Genomic DNA, 16,361 nt, shown 5'->3' on the forward strand with positions numbered 1-16,361 from the left:
GTATGCATCTACTTAATACTTATATACTATTTAGTATTTCAGAAATATATTAGCAATTCTAGATAAGAAAATATACTGATCTAAAAATTAGCTTTACTTTACATTTAGGCAAGTGAATAGGGTATGCACAATAACTCATCATTAAGGTCTATTATTATGATATAAAACAATTAATGAATTAGTGAGAATTTGACTTAAGAACCTTTTTATTAGGATAGAACGCATAAACATTTACACAAACTGGAAGTTCATCAAGACAAAATAAATTTTACAAAGAAATTACAGTATCTATATTCAAATAATTTATGTATTGTATACATTTCTTAATTATCTCAATGAAAAAAATTACAAATTAAACCTAAACCAATAAAATAATTTCAATGTGCAGGCCATTTATCAATGATCTATAGTACTTGTTGTATGTATTATAATTAGTATACATAAATTAATTTTTGTTACAATTTTAAATACTTTGTAAAAAATATCAAAGGTTAAAATAATTGACAGTTTAGATGGGAAGTGGACTATGTCCTCTTTAATATAAAATAAAACAAAACGCTTAAAAATTCAGAATAATTTATCAAGTACATAGCCTCTATTCCAACTATTTAGGGTTGGCTCTACTATTGTAGAGTCAACAATGTAATTGACAGGATTTTTTACACAGACTTTCAATCTGATGCAACCTCATTGCATGGCCAAAGGAGTCAAAAAAAAGTTATACTAAGTAAAATATGAAAATACTTTTAGAGCTGGATACTCAAATTTAGCCTATCCAAAGTTATTTTTTAAACTATCTGTAAATAATTTTTTAATATTTGTTACATTTAACCGATAGTAAAATATAAATGCTCTTATAATAATAAAAATAAATAATAATTTTTATTTAATTCAAAAAATTAAATACTTACAAAGATATTTTAAAATTAAGTATTATAGGTAAGACCTATATTTTTAGAATATAATAAAATACTTAATAATAAATTCTTTAATTTACAATACAAGTGTAAATTAATAAACAAATTTATCAATATTATGCAAGTAATTTCATTTCTTATTTTTCATGCCTTCTTTTTGTTTCTTTTGTTTTTTTGTCTCCTCTTCATCAATAGGAGCTACTTTAACAAAGGGTATCTCTTCTTGATATCTTAATGGCATATACTTTTTAAGTAATTCAGGAACCTTAATTCCAGTTTCTGTTTGATAAGTTTCTAAAATTGCACATATAACTCTTGTTGTTGCACATGCTGTAGCATTTAACATATGAACATAATCAACCTTTTCATTCATTTTTTTTGTTTGTCCATATCTCACTAATAGTCGCCTAGCTTGATAGTCGAGACAATTACTACAAGAAACTAGTTCTCTAAAAGCTCTTGAACCAGGAAACCATGCCTCTAAATCAAGTTTTTTAGCAGCAGCATTGTTTAAGGCACCAGATACAATATTTACAACTCTGTATGCTATTCCTAAATCATCATAAAATTGTCGAGAATTATTTATCATTTCTTCAAACAATGTCCAAGAATGATTATCAAATGGAGAAGTTAGAACAAACTGTTCAACTTTTTCAAATTGGTGTACTCTAAATATTCCTCTGGTATCCCTTCCATGTGATCCAACTTCTTGTCGAAAACAAGTTGATACACCAACATATCTTATAGGAAGGCTAGATTCAGGAAGCCATTGATCACGATGGATAGCTGCAATAGGTTGTTCAGAAGTAGCAATTAAATATTTTTCATCCAAATCATTATCATCAACTTTTTCACTTCCTTTACCAATAACTTTGTATAATTCTTCATCAAATTGAGCAAGTTGTGCTACTTCTTGCATTATTTCTTTTCGCATGAAAAATGGTGTGTACAATGGTTTATATCCTTTATCATCCCATCGTCGTAATGCTTCTTGAACAAGAGCTGATTGAAGGAATACACCAGGTCCTTTTAAATAATATCCACGTGCACCAGAAACAGTTGCTCCAGCATCACTATCAACACCATCAATCATATGAATTAAATCAACATGAGAATATTTTTTTTTAGCACAACAATCACCAACTAAAGCAACTACAGCATTGTTATCTTCATCATTGTCAATTGGTACCGAGTCATGAACAAAATTACTTATTTCTTTAAAAGATTCATTTCTAGTTTTCTCAACATCCAATAAATCTTTCTCATTTTGAACAAGGGCATCATCAATAAGTATCCTTACTTTTTTAATTTGTTCCACTGAAAGAGGTTTTAACACATCCGCATTAACTGTATCTAAATCAAAATTAGTTGCAATCTCAGTAATTTTATCAGATTGCGGTTCTTTAGATTTTATTTTCTCTCCAATAGTTTTACTACATAAATTTTTAAGTTTATTGAAATTATCTGCTTTAAAACGTAATTGTCGCCACTTGCTATCAGCTTCCACAACTTTATCTACCAACGCAGGATCTTTAAACCGTTTCTTCTGGTTTTCACGAATTTTATCAGGGTTTCCGCCCTTTTCTGTTCTAAATAAATCCAAATCAAGCACCATTGTAACGTAAGAATAATCCAATAACTTTATATTTTAATAGTTTTGACGTGTCCGGCTACACGAGAAAAGATATTACTATCGCCACGACTATAAAACCTAACCAACAAAATAGAATATGTTATCATTTATTACTGTTAACTCTAGTTTATGCTAACTGTGTTATTATCTTTACAAGTAAGACTATCAACCATAAAAATACTTGTATTTATATGTCTATGGCTATTACTCTATGCTGTCGACATGTAAAAGTGAAAAGACCACAATTAGATATTTTTTCAAATTGAATTCATCAAACTGATAACGGATTAAATTTTCAATTCTTTTAGTTAAGAGACTTTCTTAATTTATTTGGAATACATTCATCTATTCTACAAACTTCGATGAAAAGTTGGTCCTAAAGAAACTAATAGTAAATATTTTTTATATACTACTATTTGATACATTTCTACTCTAATCCAAGATTATACCGTAATGTATTAGTCATAAAAGTCATTGCTTTTAAATTTAACCCATTAAGTAAAATGGTAACGTTGAAATAAGAGATGATTTTCCCTTATTGATCATAGCCTTTTTTAATATTATGAATGATTAATTTAAAAATTCAGACGATAAGATAAATTTTTTTCAATAACAATTTTTTCATATCCAAATTATTTTGCTTACAATCAATCAAATAATAACAATATACGCCGTTTTTAAATATTAAATTTCCGCTGTAGAACCACTAAACTATAGTGATTTTACCAATTAATAAATATATACAGTGGTGTAACCAGGGAACTGACTGCCTATAGCCTCTACTACTATTTTTTTAATTATTACTATGTTCTATTAAAATAGGTGATAAACTCTTGTGTTAAACTGATTTCAGATTACTACTGTTATTATATTTGACAAGTACTACCCAGATAACAATTCTTAACCAACTTTATGATTGATAATTTGAGAAAAACATGAAACTAAATGAAACCAATAAAATTATGATCAATATTATTTTTATTTTTCGACTAATTAATTTTATTATAAGTGTATCACTACTCTGTGGAAAAAAAATCAAATAAAATGTTCTAATATTGGTATGTTTAATCATATTGGTGGGGAAAAAATATAGACTTTTCTTTTTTTGCTCATCAATTAAAGTGCGATTTTCGAAAAAATTTGGGTGTGCCCAAATTTATGTATCCATTGTACGTGAAAATCTTCAATTCAACCCTGATAACATCTTACACTACCTAAGACATATTACAAGAGTATCATGTTAATGTATTATTTTTTAAATAAAAGTTGTTGGTAGCTTTTCTATGTATTAAATATATTTTTGTTCAAAATGACTAAAATTAATATATACTAAATAATTTTGTTTGGTTATTTATATTTATGTAATGATAAAGTGTAGTATATATGAATATCTGAAAGTATATAATAATAAGTTATTTTCTTTTTAATGAGATATGGTGTTTTTTTTACTTTTTAATTTTTGTCAAATAATTAAGCAAAAATAAAGGCGGCAACTAGTACATATTAAAAAATTCATTAGAATATATTAGTTAATCCTGTAATCATAGTATTAATTAAATATTTCTAGATTTTACTCATAAATATTTTTTAGAAAAATTATAAAACGCTTGAAAATTAAAAAAAAATTTAATATTTTAATTATACAAACAAAAACTGGGTAATTTAAATTATTTAACAGATGCACAGTCCTCGTGTAATAGTCATTTAGGTGATAAATAAAAAAAATGGAATTGAAATAACTTAATAAATTATAATTAATGTAAATAAATTAACTAATAATATGTTCATCAAAATCAAATAACTAATTGTCAATATAATATCTTAGTATACAATTTTTTGAGACAAAATTTAAATAAAAAAATTATTTGTGTCTTACACCAGTCTTGTGGTCGCATATTATACATATAAAATTTATAACAATTAAATCAAAAAACTCCAGCTAATGCTTGTTTGGCCAGATTTCTCTTATAGAATTTACAGTCATTATTGTTAGTTTCAGGTGCATATTCAACATTATGAACCACAATTGTATTCGCAACATTATCTTTTGATTCTTTGGGAACTGAAATGCCTTTAGTTTTTTCTGGTCCAATTGAATTTTCTAGAGATTTATTAATGTTGTCATTATTTAGTTGGTCGTCAGTAAGAATATCACTAGCCTAAAAAAAATATTTGAGTTCTTTAAATTTTTATATACTTGTTTTTTAAGATAATAAATTATGTGTTATAAAAAAATTAATTTTACATAATCTGTTCACTGCAAAAAGATAATTATAAAATTAACTATATTTAGTTCAATATGGAGCAAAAAAAAATATTTTTTTTAATTGAATTAATTAATTAAATTTTTATTATTTAAATTATGCACTACCTGTTGAGATTCTTTTTTTATAGTAATGGTTTCTATCGTGCTATTGGTTGTTTCTAACTCCCACCATGGGGAATTAGAAGTTGTTTCTCCTTCGGAGGGAGTATGATATGAAGAAGATCTAGAAGGTGGAGAACCAGTATATTCAGATGCAGTTACAAAGTCTTCGCCATCAGATCGACTACTATTATTATTTTCTTCTGATTTAGAAGAAATTGAATTCTTTTCATCCATTTTACTCAAATTAATATACCATTCCTAAAAAAATTAAGTAAATATTAAAAATTCATTACTAAATAATAACTTACTTAAAAATATACTAACTTGAGTGGTATTTCCAGTAGAGTCAATCAAAAAATTATTTGCAGTACTTTGAGCTAAGCCTGAAAGTGTAAAATCCAGTTGCTCAGCCAACTCTGTAACCATCCCAAGTTTTTTGGATATTGATTCTACTGCACTATCATTTAAGTATTGTTCTTCTTCGCTCCTTTAAAAATATTTAACAAAAAAATTAATTATTTATAAATTGATTAATAAAAATGGGGTAAATTACATGTGTAAAATGGAAGGGGGCTCACGAAGCCTAGTTTTTAACATACGCCCAAGACGTACAGTACGTCCTACTTCCAATAAAATTTTTTCTCTCAGTACTAAACACTTTCGTAATCGTCCTTTATGATTATTTATTTTTCTGTTGCTTTCATCTTGAATTGTATGGACAGTTTCCATAAGTTCCCTTAGTTGTATTGAGTACTAAATTAAAATCAATTATTATTACATTAAATTTCACAAATATATTCATTGTATTTCATTTTTATTTATAGTATCTTTACTTTATCTACATTTCGATGATACACAGCTGAAACTCGTAACCTTGTTAGCTGCTCTTGACTTACATCATCTAATAGCTTCCAAGACTGCCAAAGACTATTAGCAAGCATAGCATTTCTATATTCAGTTAATTTACAAGATTGTCTTAGTGATAAAGCAGCATTCAAAAGTTGACAGCCATAATCATAAGTATTCTAATTTATAAAATTTATTAACAAGTAAAAAAGAAAGTCAAATTTAAGGACTCACTTTTGCAATTTCTTGAAAAGACTGATGTTCTTTTTTTTGAATTTGTATTTCATCTGCATTAGATCCAATATGACAATGTAATTTTAATAAAACTTGATATAAGTCATCTAACCATTGAATTGCCTAGAAAATATTATGTTCTCAACAATTAAATGTAATACTTAAGATATTACAATTAATAAAATACTTATTAACTTATAAACATTTAAAAAATACTTATGATTGCTTACTTGAGATGCATCCGCTTCATAATTTAACACATGAGAAACTTGTTGTAATGTCAAACGTTGTAACTCAACACTATCACAAAACAACTGACACCTAGCTTTTGTCATTTCTAATATTTCTGATACATTCACAATATCTGCTTCATAATCAATATTCAAAACAACTCCCATAGCATTTTTCACTGGCATTGATAACATATCTGATAATTTTTCTCCTTCCTTTATTAAATTTCTTTCTATAAATTCTATTAACACCACAATTGTAAATTTATTTACAAATTCTTTACTTTATAATGTGATTAATAATGTGAAGTTAATGAATAAACTTTTGAAAATATATACCAATATTATCTTGTTGAAGTTTTAATTGCATTAAAGTGTTTTCAGGAGACTCCAAAGCTTCAATATCAGTACCCATCACTAATGTCTCATATACATCACTTGTAGTTTGAAAATACTATAATATAAATTATAAAATATATATTTGTCATAACTCTTATATTAATTTGTTTAAAATATACTTAGTTATTAATTTCTTAAAAAAAATAGTTGCATAAATTTTAAACAAAGAAGACTATGGAAATTTAGTAAATAGTCAAGTTTGTATAACTTAAAATGTACTTTATATACATTAACTCTGAGGGTTAATATAATATTATATTAAGAGTTATGTTTTAAAGTATATGAATAATACTTAATATTCATATTTATTTACTTCAGCAACTAGACGAAAGAAACGAGCAGATGTTATAAGTAGATTACGTCTTCTTTCTAATCTATTAGCAAAACTTCGACATACAAAATCCATGAAGTCACGCTGTGCTATCAAATCTTTATAGTTTTCAGACTTACTATTGGACAATTTATTAATTTTGTGTAGTAATTCAGCATAATGACCATAAGTGTCCTAAAAATAAAAAATTAACATTATAAAAACTGAAATATAGTACTGCATAAATTGAAAAATTTAATTACTCGACACTGAAGTTCTAGTCCCTCGTGATTTCTTCTGTATTCTTCTGCTGAGACAATGTCATAACCAACTTGATGTTTGCTGTTCATCATTTCTTCTCCTGGTCCAAGAATCCAATTTATTACTCGTTTAATTCCTTGTTCTACATAATAAAACTCCTAAAAATAATATACACTTAATTCACATTAAATTAAAGTATAAATTTAATAATTAAAGTATTCAAAAATACCTTTATAGAGTCAAATTTTTTTTGAACTCCATTCCAACAATCCACTATCACCATCATTTTGTCATGAACAATCCTTAAATAATGATTTAGTATTTCTTTTGTATCTAAAATATCTTGAGGAAATAGTTGCTCTTGGTCAGAATATGTTTTATTAATTTGGTGACAAATTGTCTGACCAGATTGTGAAACTTTTTTTACATATTCAGAGACTAACTTAAATTTTTCACTAGATACAGTCAATACAACATCAGCTGTATTTTGTTTTAATAAGCTTTGATTATTTGTCAAGTGTTGACGTAATTTTTCCATGTCAGAAACAGCATTTTCAGAGCTTCTTATAAACTCTTCTACTCTCTAAAATAACAAAACAATAAGTTATTTAGCCAAAATTTATTTAAAATATTGATACTGACAATTCTATTATGTATCCATTGTTCATGATTGTACACCCAAGATCCACCTAAATCAACAGGCAATTGGTCTTGAGAAACATATTTATGAATTCTTGATAATGATACAAAAATCGGCTATAAAATAATAAATTGTGTTAATTTAATGTTTTTAATTTATTATACGTTTGTTTAATAAGCAAACATATTATCAATGAAAGATCTAAGCCTCACTTCTCCTTCAGTACGAGTCTTCGTGCAATTATCTACACGTTGTTTATCCCAAAAGACATCCAATCGCACGACAATCATTGCGCCAATGTTGACATCTAATACATCAAGTACTTTATGCATCACACTTTTAGTGGTTTTCCACGTACTTCTTTGGGCATCGAGTAGAACACAAAAACCAGTTTGCCTAGTTTCAGGACTACAAAATACATTTGATCATTGATCATCGTTAATTTTAATTTATTTAAATGAAAATTTTATCAGACCAACCTATATATAGAAGAATAATACTTAAGTGCTGTGTCTAAATAATCATTAGTCCATGGCTGTACCACCACCACAACTAATGGCCGTCCATCCAAATCTCGACCTCCTGGAATTGTTGCTACTCGTTCCTGAAGGACGTGTATAATATCTGCAGCCTCCATGTTATTATTACTCCTAAAACAAATATTAACAATTTTTTAGTTTTTTAAATAATTAGGGCCACAAAAAAATTATTGTTTTAAGAGAAATCGAGTGACTGGTATTAAAAGAATCACTCTGTATATATAGTGTTCAATAAGTAAGAAAAAGATTCCTACTATTCGTAAAAATAGCCCCCTCTCTATAGGCGTAAGAGGTCAAATATTCGAAGGGGGGGCTATTTTTAATTTTTTTTTTTCCAAAAATAGATTTTATATTAATGCATATACCCCTAACCCAGTCATACCAAGTGAAAGGGTTGCTAACTTGTCACAGGGTAGTTAGCCAAAAAGTAAAGTGACCATTGAGATCCTCTATGGCCCTGGTGCACCAAAGAGTATACAGCCTTATCACAGTNGAGATCCTCTATGGCCCTGGTGCACCAAAGAGTATACAGCCTTATCGAGCTCTGTTATGATGGACCTTTATTTAATGAATTTGGGACGAACAGGGATCCTACGGACAATCTTCTGTCGGAACAAGAACCTGAATTGACGTCTCGTTGCATAAAAATCGTCGAACTTGAAAGTCTCAATGCGAACAACGGGACACTTGATGAATCGTCTACTAGCAAAGAGACAGCAACGTCAAACAAATGCAGAACAGGAGTCGCAGATCAACTGGGAGCAGTAGCTGACAAAATCGACGGTCTCAAACTTAGACCTGAGAAACTCAATCTAAAATGTTTATTAAGACCCTCGGTCTACTGCTGGGTGATCTTAATAGCATGACTAGATATCAAATAAGCACTTTGACTGGTCTACTGATAGGAAATGGTTACTTGCTTAAAAAATTTTACACAACGGGGTATGGGAATCACCATTCTGCAGGAAGTGTGGAGTAGAAGAGGAAAACTCATTTCACATAATGTGCGAATGTGAAGCCATGTCCACACTAAGATCAAACTACTTGAGTAGACCTTTTCCTGAAAAAGAAGATATTAAACACCTAAGACCCAGAGAGATACTATAATAGAATTATAACATATATAATATGATTTATAATATTATAGTCGAATTTATGTGGAAACTCATTAATGAATAACCCTTTACTGTTTTTTTCTATATTTTTATGTAATTACCACTATTTCATGCACACATTTGATTTTAATTTATTTAAAGCAGGCGTAAGATACAGTATATTAAACTTTAATACCACATTTATAAAAAAACAACGATATAATTGTTCATTAAATTATAGTAATGTAAGTTATTATAGACCTAGACCGAATTAAGGGTGGCGAACGTCCCGGAGCCCATGAGCTTAAAAACCCAATTAAAATTTTTTTTAGCCTACATGATTAGTTCCTTACAGTTCTTTTTTTATTTTATTTTTTTGCTCATCTCTTATTTTTGGTAGTAATATTTTCCGTAGGAAGTATAAGTCTTAAACGTTAGGTTTATAATTAGTCTAAAATACTACAGTAATATTATAATCAAAAAAATGATAACCCTGTAAATCGTTATCTAATTTTACAATATGACCACAGATGAGATTTATCTTATCTGTGGTATGATGTATTGGTATTAAAAATGATAAGGATATCATATTACTTGATAATACATTCTGGCTATTGATATCAAAATTGAAATCCCTCATGAAGAATTTTAAATTTACATGTTTTAACTGTATTTATATTTAAAATATCTTAATATAAAAATGAATTATTGATAAACAAAAAAATAGGAAATTTTGACAAATTGATTTGTAAAAAAAAATATTCACATGTTTCTTAAGTAAGAATTTAACTCAATATGTTATTTGTAAATTGTTTAAAGTTTTTTGTTTTTAAACAAAAATATTAAGTTATTAAGAAAAATGAATAATTATTTTAGATTAAATATTCCAATGTCTGTTAAATGGACTTGTTTGGCTCTCACTAGTGCATTTGTTACAGTAGTGATACTTCATTATAAGAGAAAAAAATTTAACTCCAAAGTATTATTTTTTGAACCTATTGGCTATCGTCCAAATTACTCACTGTGTCCACAGATAATGAAAATTGTAAATTGCTTGTATTCGGCACAAAAATCTATAGATGTTTGTGTTTATACTATCTCTAGTGAACCACTAGCTGAAGCATTAGTAGATGCTCATAAACGTGGTATTTTGGTCAGAATAATAGTTAGTAATGGTATACTATTAAACACTAAAGAAGTTAGACTGTTTCGAAACAGCGGTATTAAAACAAAATACCAAATTTATGATGATGGCAGTAAAATGCATCACAAATTTGCGATAGTTGATTCTACTCAATTAATACATGGATCTATGAATTGGACTCATCAAGCTGCTTTTAATAATTGGGAAAGTGTTTTAATTACAAATTTACCTAGTATTGTAAATGGATTTAATGAAGGTTTTGAAAAAACATGGCTTACAATATCTTAAGCAATCACTAAATAAGTACTTATTTGTAATATTTTTAGTATATTCTAAATTAGTTCAAAATAATATTTTATGTATTTAATGTTGCAATTATTCATGAATATTAATTTCCCAATATTTTGTCACCTTAAATAAAATTATAGTTTATTTTAAGTTGTTTTAATGTTTTTGTATTTATTCATTATAATTGAAACTTTTGGAATAATTTAGTATAATCAAGTATAGAAACCATACTATGGACACTGAAGACTTTTTTTGTAAGTAACATACCACTATTTCTATAAGCTTATTACTCCTATTTTTAATGTTTTTGTAATTGTATATAATTTATTTCAGAGTATAAAATCCTTGTTTTTATTTACTTTTTTATATAAAAATGTTACATTAAAAAATATTGACCTATATTAATTTGAACTAACAGTCTATATAGGTTCAAAAAGTGTTACAAAAATAGTGGAGATAAAATTATAATCCTATATTTTTGTAAAATATAACTTGGATCATAATTTATTTTCATTTAATTCTTAGATTGTCTCAACTAGAATTATAATCTTGACCTATTACTAATGTATATAATACTAACAAGTGCATTGTTTAACTAGAGTATTACAGAATTGTTACTTTTTTTAGCTAATTTATTATAGAGAATATTATTGTCTTTTAAGAATTAAATATTTACTTAGTGTATATATTACATTAATTTAGTTCTAGTGCATATTTATAAATTTTCATTTTTATTATTATTTAGGGTAATATTTTTATGCAAAATTATTGCACAAAATTAAAATTAAAATTCTGACATTTAAAAAATGTTAAATAAAGCTTATTATTTTTCAAATGTATTTTTATTTCTTTATTATTATGTTAAGTAAATTTAATTATTGAATAATAGTCAAAACATTTTTAAATACAGCTTATTAGCCATTTATTTAAAATAACAATAATGCTGATAACTAACTTTTTTTACAAGAAGGTTTTGTATTAAGATGTGATATATAAATAAAGTAAACTTGTTAATTGTTACAAACAATGAGAACAATAGAAACCCATTTCCTTACTGAACATTTTATATATATATATATATATATAGACTACATTAGTTTTATGTTTTATTTTGTATAACTAAATAAAAATCAATAGTTTTAAAATTATTGCATTTTATTTTTATTTATAACTTAAAAAAATTAATTTAAACCCCACCAATCTTTTAATAATATTTCAATTAATTTCTAATTTTTACATTTACTAAATATTAAAACTATTTAACTTAAACAAATGTAATTAAATTTTACTAAAAGATTATAGATGTGGACAGAGTTAAAAGAAATTTGGAGGGCCAATGATAATTATCATCCATTTAAAAAAATATTTTTATATATATTTTCTGAATTTTGGAGGGACTTCCTTCAAATCCCACGCCTAAGTTCCTAAATATTTATTAATTAAAAAAATATTCAGTGAAAATAATTTTAGAAGGTAGAGAAATTTTAAATAATACCCCAATTATATATGATTATTATCAATAATTTCGTCAGTATCTTAAATGTTAAAAAGTCGTTAAGACTAATACTTAATTACAGGGTTATCAATACGAACCTATCCTCTAATCAACCAATTCATAGTGCTATTTATAATAAATGAGTCATGTCTTTATTTGGGACAATCCAATAATTATGAATTATTTTTTAATTATTTTAATGAAATATTCGTTTATAATCGAAGGGAACAACACAAAAAACATGTGCCTATACATATCCTATTAAATATGCACTCAATGTACAATTCTACCTTTATAATTTCTAACTGAAAAATTATTTTAATATGGAATAATAAGTTAATTTAACGGAACTGTCAGCTTTTTTCAAACAATACGTTAGAAATTATTCATTGAACCTTGACATCTGTTGTAACAAACATCAGTGTCCAATACTAATGAGCAATGGCATCAAAAACCTGTAACTGGAATACACGCCCTTAAAACTCATTTAAACGTACAGTTAGTAAAATATTTTTTCTTCTATCGAAGATAAAATTTATAAATTTCAAATTCATAGAAGTAAAAACTAATTATATGATACATTTACATTTTAAAAGTAAAATACTATATATTAGTTTTATTATGACTATTAATAAAATTTATTTCTAATCTCATACAGGTAGGTCATATCAATCAATACATAAAACACGGTTGTGTACATTTGAGTGTAGCGAGAACAAGTTTGTTTGGCCTTTGGATCTGAAGCATCTTCAGTTCAAAACACTATTTGCGATTTCCAAATTAATTGATAAAAATTTTTTTCATATATATATTTCTCTTTCCATAAAGTTGGTCTAAGAATGTCCCTGGTATTAGTTATATTTAATGAAAAAATATTAAGTTACATGAGTATAGAAGTTTTTTCTTTTAGTAATTTAATATATGAAGACCTACAATTTTTAAATAGCTTTAACTATAAGTATTTATTTTTTAATATTGTGTTATATAGTGCTCGGGAAACTTTTCCTTAAATTTTATTTACAATTATCTATTGTGGTATAACTGTTTTGTGTGACATCCAACATTTTTCTCATTTGTGATGTTAGTTCATAATTATAATTATAGTTTTTTATTACTAATTTTTCAAATCGACAATTCCTTTGGAGCAAAGCTTTTGCTTTGATTCAATTATATATTTTTGTGATTATCGAAATTTGTGCATTCTTTACAAATTTGTTCTTTGATATTTACAAATTAATACTAATTATTATTTAGAATAGTTTATAAAAGTTCTAAAAATATAAAGGTGTAATGTTGAAATGTTTAAAATTAAGCTAGTTCAACACTCCAACCTAAAAAAAAATATATCTCGATGTGGCGGTTATCCATATTACCCCCTCAATTTTTCAAGTACTACTGAACAATCCCACAAAGAGAATTGCATACTTCTTTAAAAATTCAGTTTCTCTAAGCTCCCTTGGATCAAAACAGTATATTTATCTCATAATAGTAATACAATTTTGTTGTTAGATTACATATAAATAATATTTTATAAATGAATGTGAAATAGTGGTATAAGAATGGAAATGTATGACGAGAAATTTTCCCAAGTACATGGATTCTCACAACCCTTAACTAGGTTTTGTTATAATAAATTTTTTTTAATATTTATACTCAACAGCTTATACCTCAAAGTTTTATACGGATTTATTGTTTATAGTTTATACATATTAAATACAAATTATAAAATTTTTATTGAATATTTAAAGATAATCCTATATAGGTTATCTTTGTTAAAATAAATAAGTTACCTAAATTTAAAATTAATTTAAAACGTATTTAATTCGAAAAAAAATGCATTAAAAATTGGGAGANTTAATTTAAAACGTATTTAATTCGAAAAAAAATGCATTAATAATTGGGAGGTAGCTTCAACTTAAAATTACATGCAACAAAAATTTAATGCACAAATAATTTTATTCATACAATTATCACTAATACATAATGTTAGATATAAGTACATTATGAATTCATCCTTTACAATAACTTAATGAAGTATTCTCTTTGCTAGATAAAATTTAATAAAACCGTATTAGTTGGTATTGGTATTTTAATTTAAAAGTTCAGATTAAACATCTCAATAAATGTTTTAAAAGTATTAGAAGCACATTATGCCTACCTGTTCGAAGTCATAAGAAATATTTAACTGCATCTGTTGCAACATTAATCCTTTTTCGAATAGTAATCTTGATCTGCTTCAGAAGCAGATCTTCTACTGCAGTTTACATGGTTCCCGCATTCACATAAGTGGTGTCATCGTAACTGAACTAAACTTCTACTATACTCAGTAATTAAAAAACGGGCAATATTCTTGTGAAAAATTGTTGAGTACTATTGTAATATAAACTAAAACAAACAATCACTGTGCTCAACTAAATACGCACACGGTCTAACTTTCCAACACTGAACTCGAAGTCGATAGTGCAATGCTGATGTCTAGCTCATCAAAGGGAAAAATACCAAGACACAACACGGTTCATACACCGCCGGCATATGTTTGAAAACCAGTTTGTGGCTACCGCCGCTGGTGGTATCGACCCAAGAGAACAACCCGGACTGTTAACAGCTGATGTAGGAGAAAAGAAATACCCACGCCCCGTTTACGAGTATACATATTTTCATGCTATAATGTATGTTTACTGTATTGACATACATCGGCCTTTCCCTCGGATACTATAAACAGGCACATGTATGTCACACCAAGTAAAATATTCAAACATTCATCATACAACTAACTCACAGTAGTATGGCCAAGAGGGTGGTAAAGGGGCTATAGCACCCTCATTAACCAATTATTACTATTAATAGCATAAGCTTTAGCACTAGTAAGAACACAAAATAAGCTAAAAAACAAGAAGTCTTTCGCCCTCACTATCAAATATTTAATGCTTAACTCAAAATACAAGTATAATTAAAGATAATCTTCTTGAATAACATTGCACAAATGAGTCTGTGGTTATTTACAACAAGTCATCATTTAAAAAACTGCAGATTTTTCTGCAGTTTTTTTGTCTTGAAATCTTTTAGTTGAGTAAGAAAATATTTATTTTTTTTCTTATGTTTATTTTGTATTAACTCGGATAGAAATTAAATTACTTACTTATTTAATGAATCATCATATGACTTTTCAGTAAATATTTAAATAAAATTGATTAAAAAAAAACCAGAAATTATTATTTTTTGTTATAAATTGTTGAACTGGACTACATTAATTTATTACTAAATTACACATTTAATGTCATCATCCTTAGCCTTTATCCCAACATTTGGAATCGGCTCTACCAAACACTATTTTGGTAGGAAATTACTAATTTAATGTAAAAAAAAAAACTAAATTATAACTATTTAATAAAAGTTTTCAATCATTGAAAAAGTTGTTATCTACAATAGAATAACCGACAAAAAAGTATTGTTGATTTGCTTAGTCTTTAACTATTAATATATAAAAAGGTAGCAACTATCAATAAAGCATTAAATATAATATGTGATTAAACTTCATTTCTCAATTAAATGAATCGATGTTATTTTAAACTTGTAATGTATTAACTTTAAGGTGCTTGACCCGTTGGCTATAAATTCAGTAAGTAAACCGGCCAAACCTACAAATAAAAATGTTATTCATTAATATTTATTATTATTCTTCATTTACTATGACCACTTTTTCCGGAACTTGTTTTTACGTTTTTTTTTAAGAAAGGTTTTCTTTTACGGTAATCTTTCTGCATATATAGAAGAATATAATTTAAAATAATTCGACACTTAATCAATTACTTTTTTTTTATTGTTAAATTTCTAAATAACAATTAATGAATAATCACTCAGTGGATTTATAATTTTTTTTTCCAATATCAAAAAATTATTAAATAATTTGATAATNTTTCCAATATCAAAAAATTATTAAATAAAATTAATTTGAGACAATAA

General features: G+C 26.4%; 3 protein-coding genes and 1 long non-coding RNA gene across 4 annotated transcripts; 2 read left to right on the top strand and 2 right to left on the bottom strand.

Moving 5' to 3' along the window:
• Positions 1 to 860: 860 nt before the first annotated feature.
• On the bottom strand, positions 861 to 2,640 carry LOC126904248 (serine--tRNA ligase, cytoplasmic). The gene has a single exon (XM_050683124.1). The coding sequence runs from the start codon at positions 2,530 to 2,532 to the stop codon at positions 1,048 to 1,050; it is 1,485 nt and encodes a 494-aa protein (XP_050539081.1). The 5' UTR covers positions 2,533 to 2,640; the 3' UTR covers positions 861 to 1,047.
• An 86-nt stretch (positions 2,641 to 2,726) lies between these two features.
• LOC126904251 (uncharacterized) lies at positions 2,727 to 5,406 on the top strand. The gene is made up of 3 exons (XR_007703701.1): positions 2,727 to 2,941; positions 4,544 to 5,189; positions 5,260 to 5,406. It is a non-coding gene; the product is annotated as an uncharacterized LOC126904251 (long non-coding RNA).
• Positions 4,165 to 14,946, bottom strand: LOC126904247 (SEC14 domain and spectrin repeat-containing protein 1-B). The gene is made up of 15 exons (XM_050683123.1): positions 14,557 to 14,946; positions 8,318 to 8,488; positions 8,051 to 8,246; positions 7,841 to 7,954; positions 7,428 to 7,781; positions 7,201 to 7,356; positions 6,941 to 7,132; positions 6,568 to 6,682; positions 6,229 to 6,470; positions 5,999 to 6,121; positions 5,752 to 5,943; positions 5,472 to 5,671; positions 5,243 to 5,405; positions 4,922 to 5,176; positions 4,165 to 4,709 (listed from the first exon to the last, which is right to left on the bottom strand). The coding sequence occupies exons 1-15, from the start codon at positions 14,568 to 14,570 to the stop codon at positions 4,476 to 4,478; spliced, it is 2,721 nt and encodes a 906-aa protein (XP_050539080.1). The 5' UTR covers positions 14,571 to 14,946; the 3' UTR covers positions 4,165 to 4,475.
• LOC126904249 (mitochondrial cardiolipin hydrolase-like) lies at positions 10,092 to 11,032 on the top strand. The gene is made up of 2 exons (XM_050683125.1): positions 10,092 to 10,248; positions 10,348 to 11,032. The coding sequence occupies exons 1-2, from the start codon at positions 10,238 to 10,240 to the stop codon at positions 10,901 to 10,903; spliced, it is 567 nt and encodes a 188-aa protein (XP_050539082.1). The 5' UTR covers positions 10,092 to 10,237; the 3' UTR covers positions 10,904 to 11,032.
• Positions 14,947 to 16,361: the final 1,415 nt, after the last annotated feature.

Source organism: Daktulosphaira vitifoliae, unplaced genomic scaffold (assembly GCF_025091365.1).
Source record: "Daktulosphaira vitifoliae isolate Bord-2020 unplaced genomic scaffold, ASM2509136v1 Scaffold_4, whole genome shotgun sequence".
Taxonomy (NCBI): domain Eukaryota; kingdom Metazoa; phylum Arthropoda; class Insecta; order Hemiptera; family Phylloxeridae; genus Daktulosphaira; species Daktulosphaira vitifoliae.

Bases quoted from the DNA above. Each gene is read 5' to 3' on its own strand.
- LOC126904248 (XM_050683124.1), bottom strand. From the start codon at position 2,532: ATGGTGCTTGATTTGGATTTATTTAGAACAGAAAAGGGCGGAAACCCT.
- LOC126904247 (XM_050683123.1), bottom strand. The intron at 7,955-8,050 runs GTGAGGCTTAGA...ATTATTTTATAG, and splicing joins AGACTCGTACTGAAGGAGAA to CCGATTTTTGTATCATTATC. The intron at 7,133-7,200 runs GTAATTAAATTT...TTTTATTTTTAG, and splicing joins GACTAGAACTTCAGTGTCGA to GACACTTATGGTCATTATGC.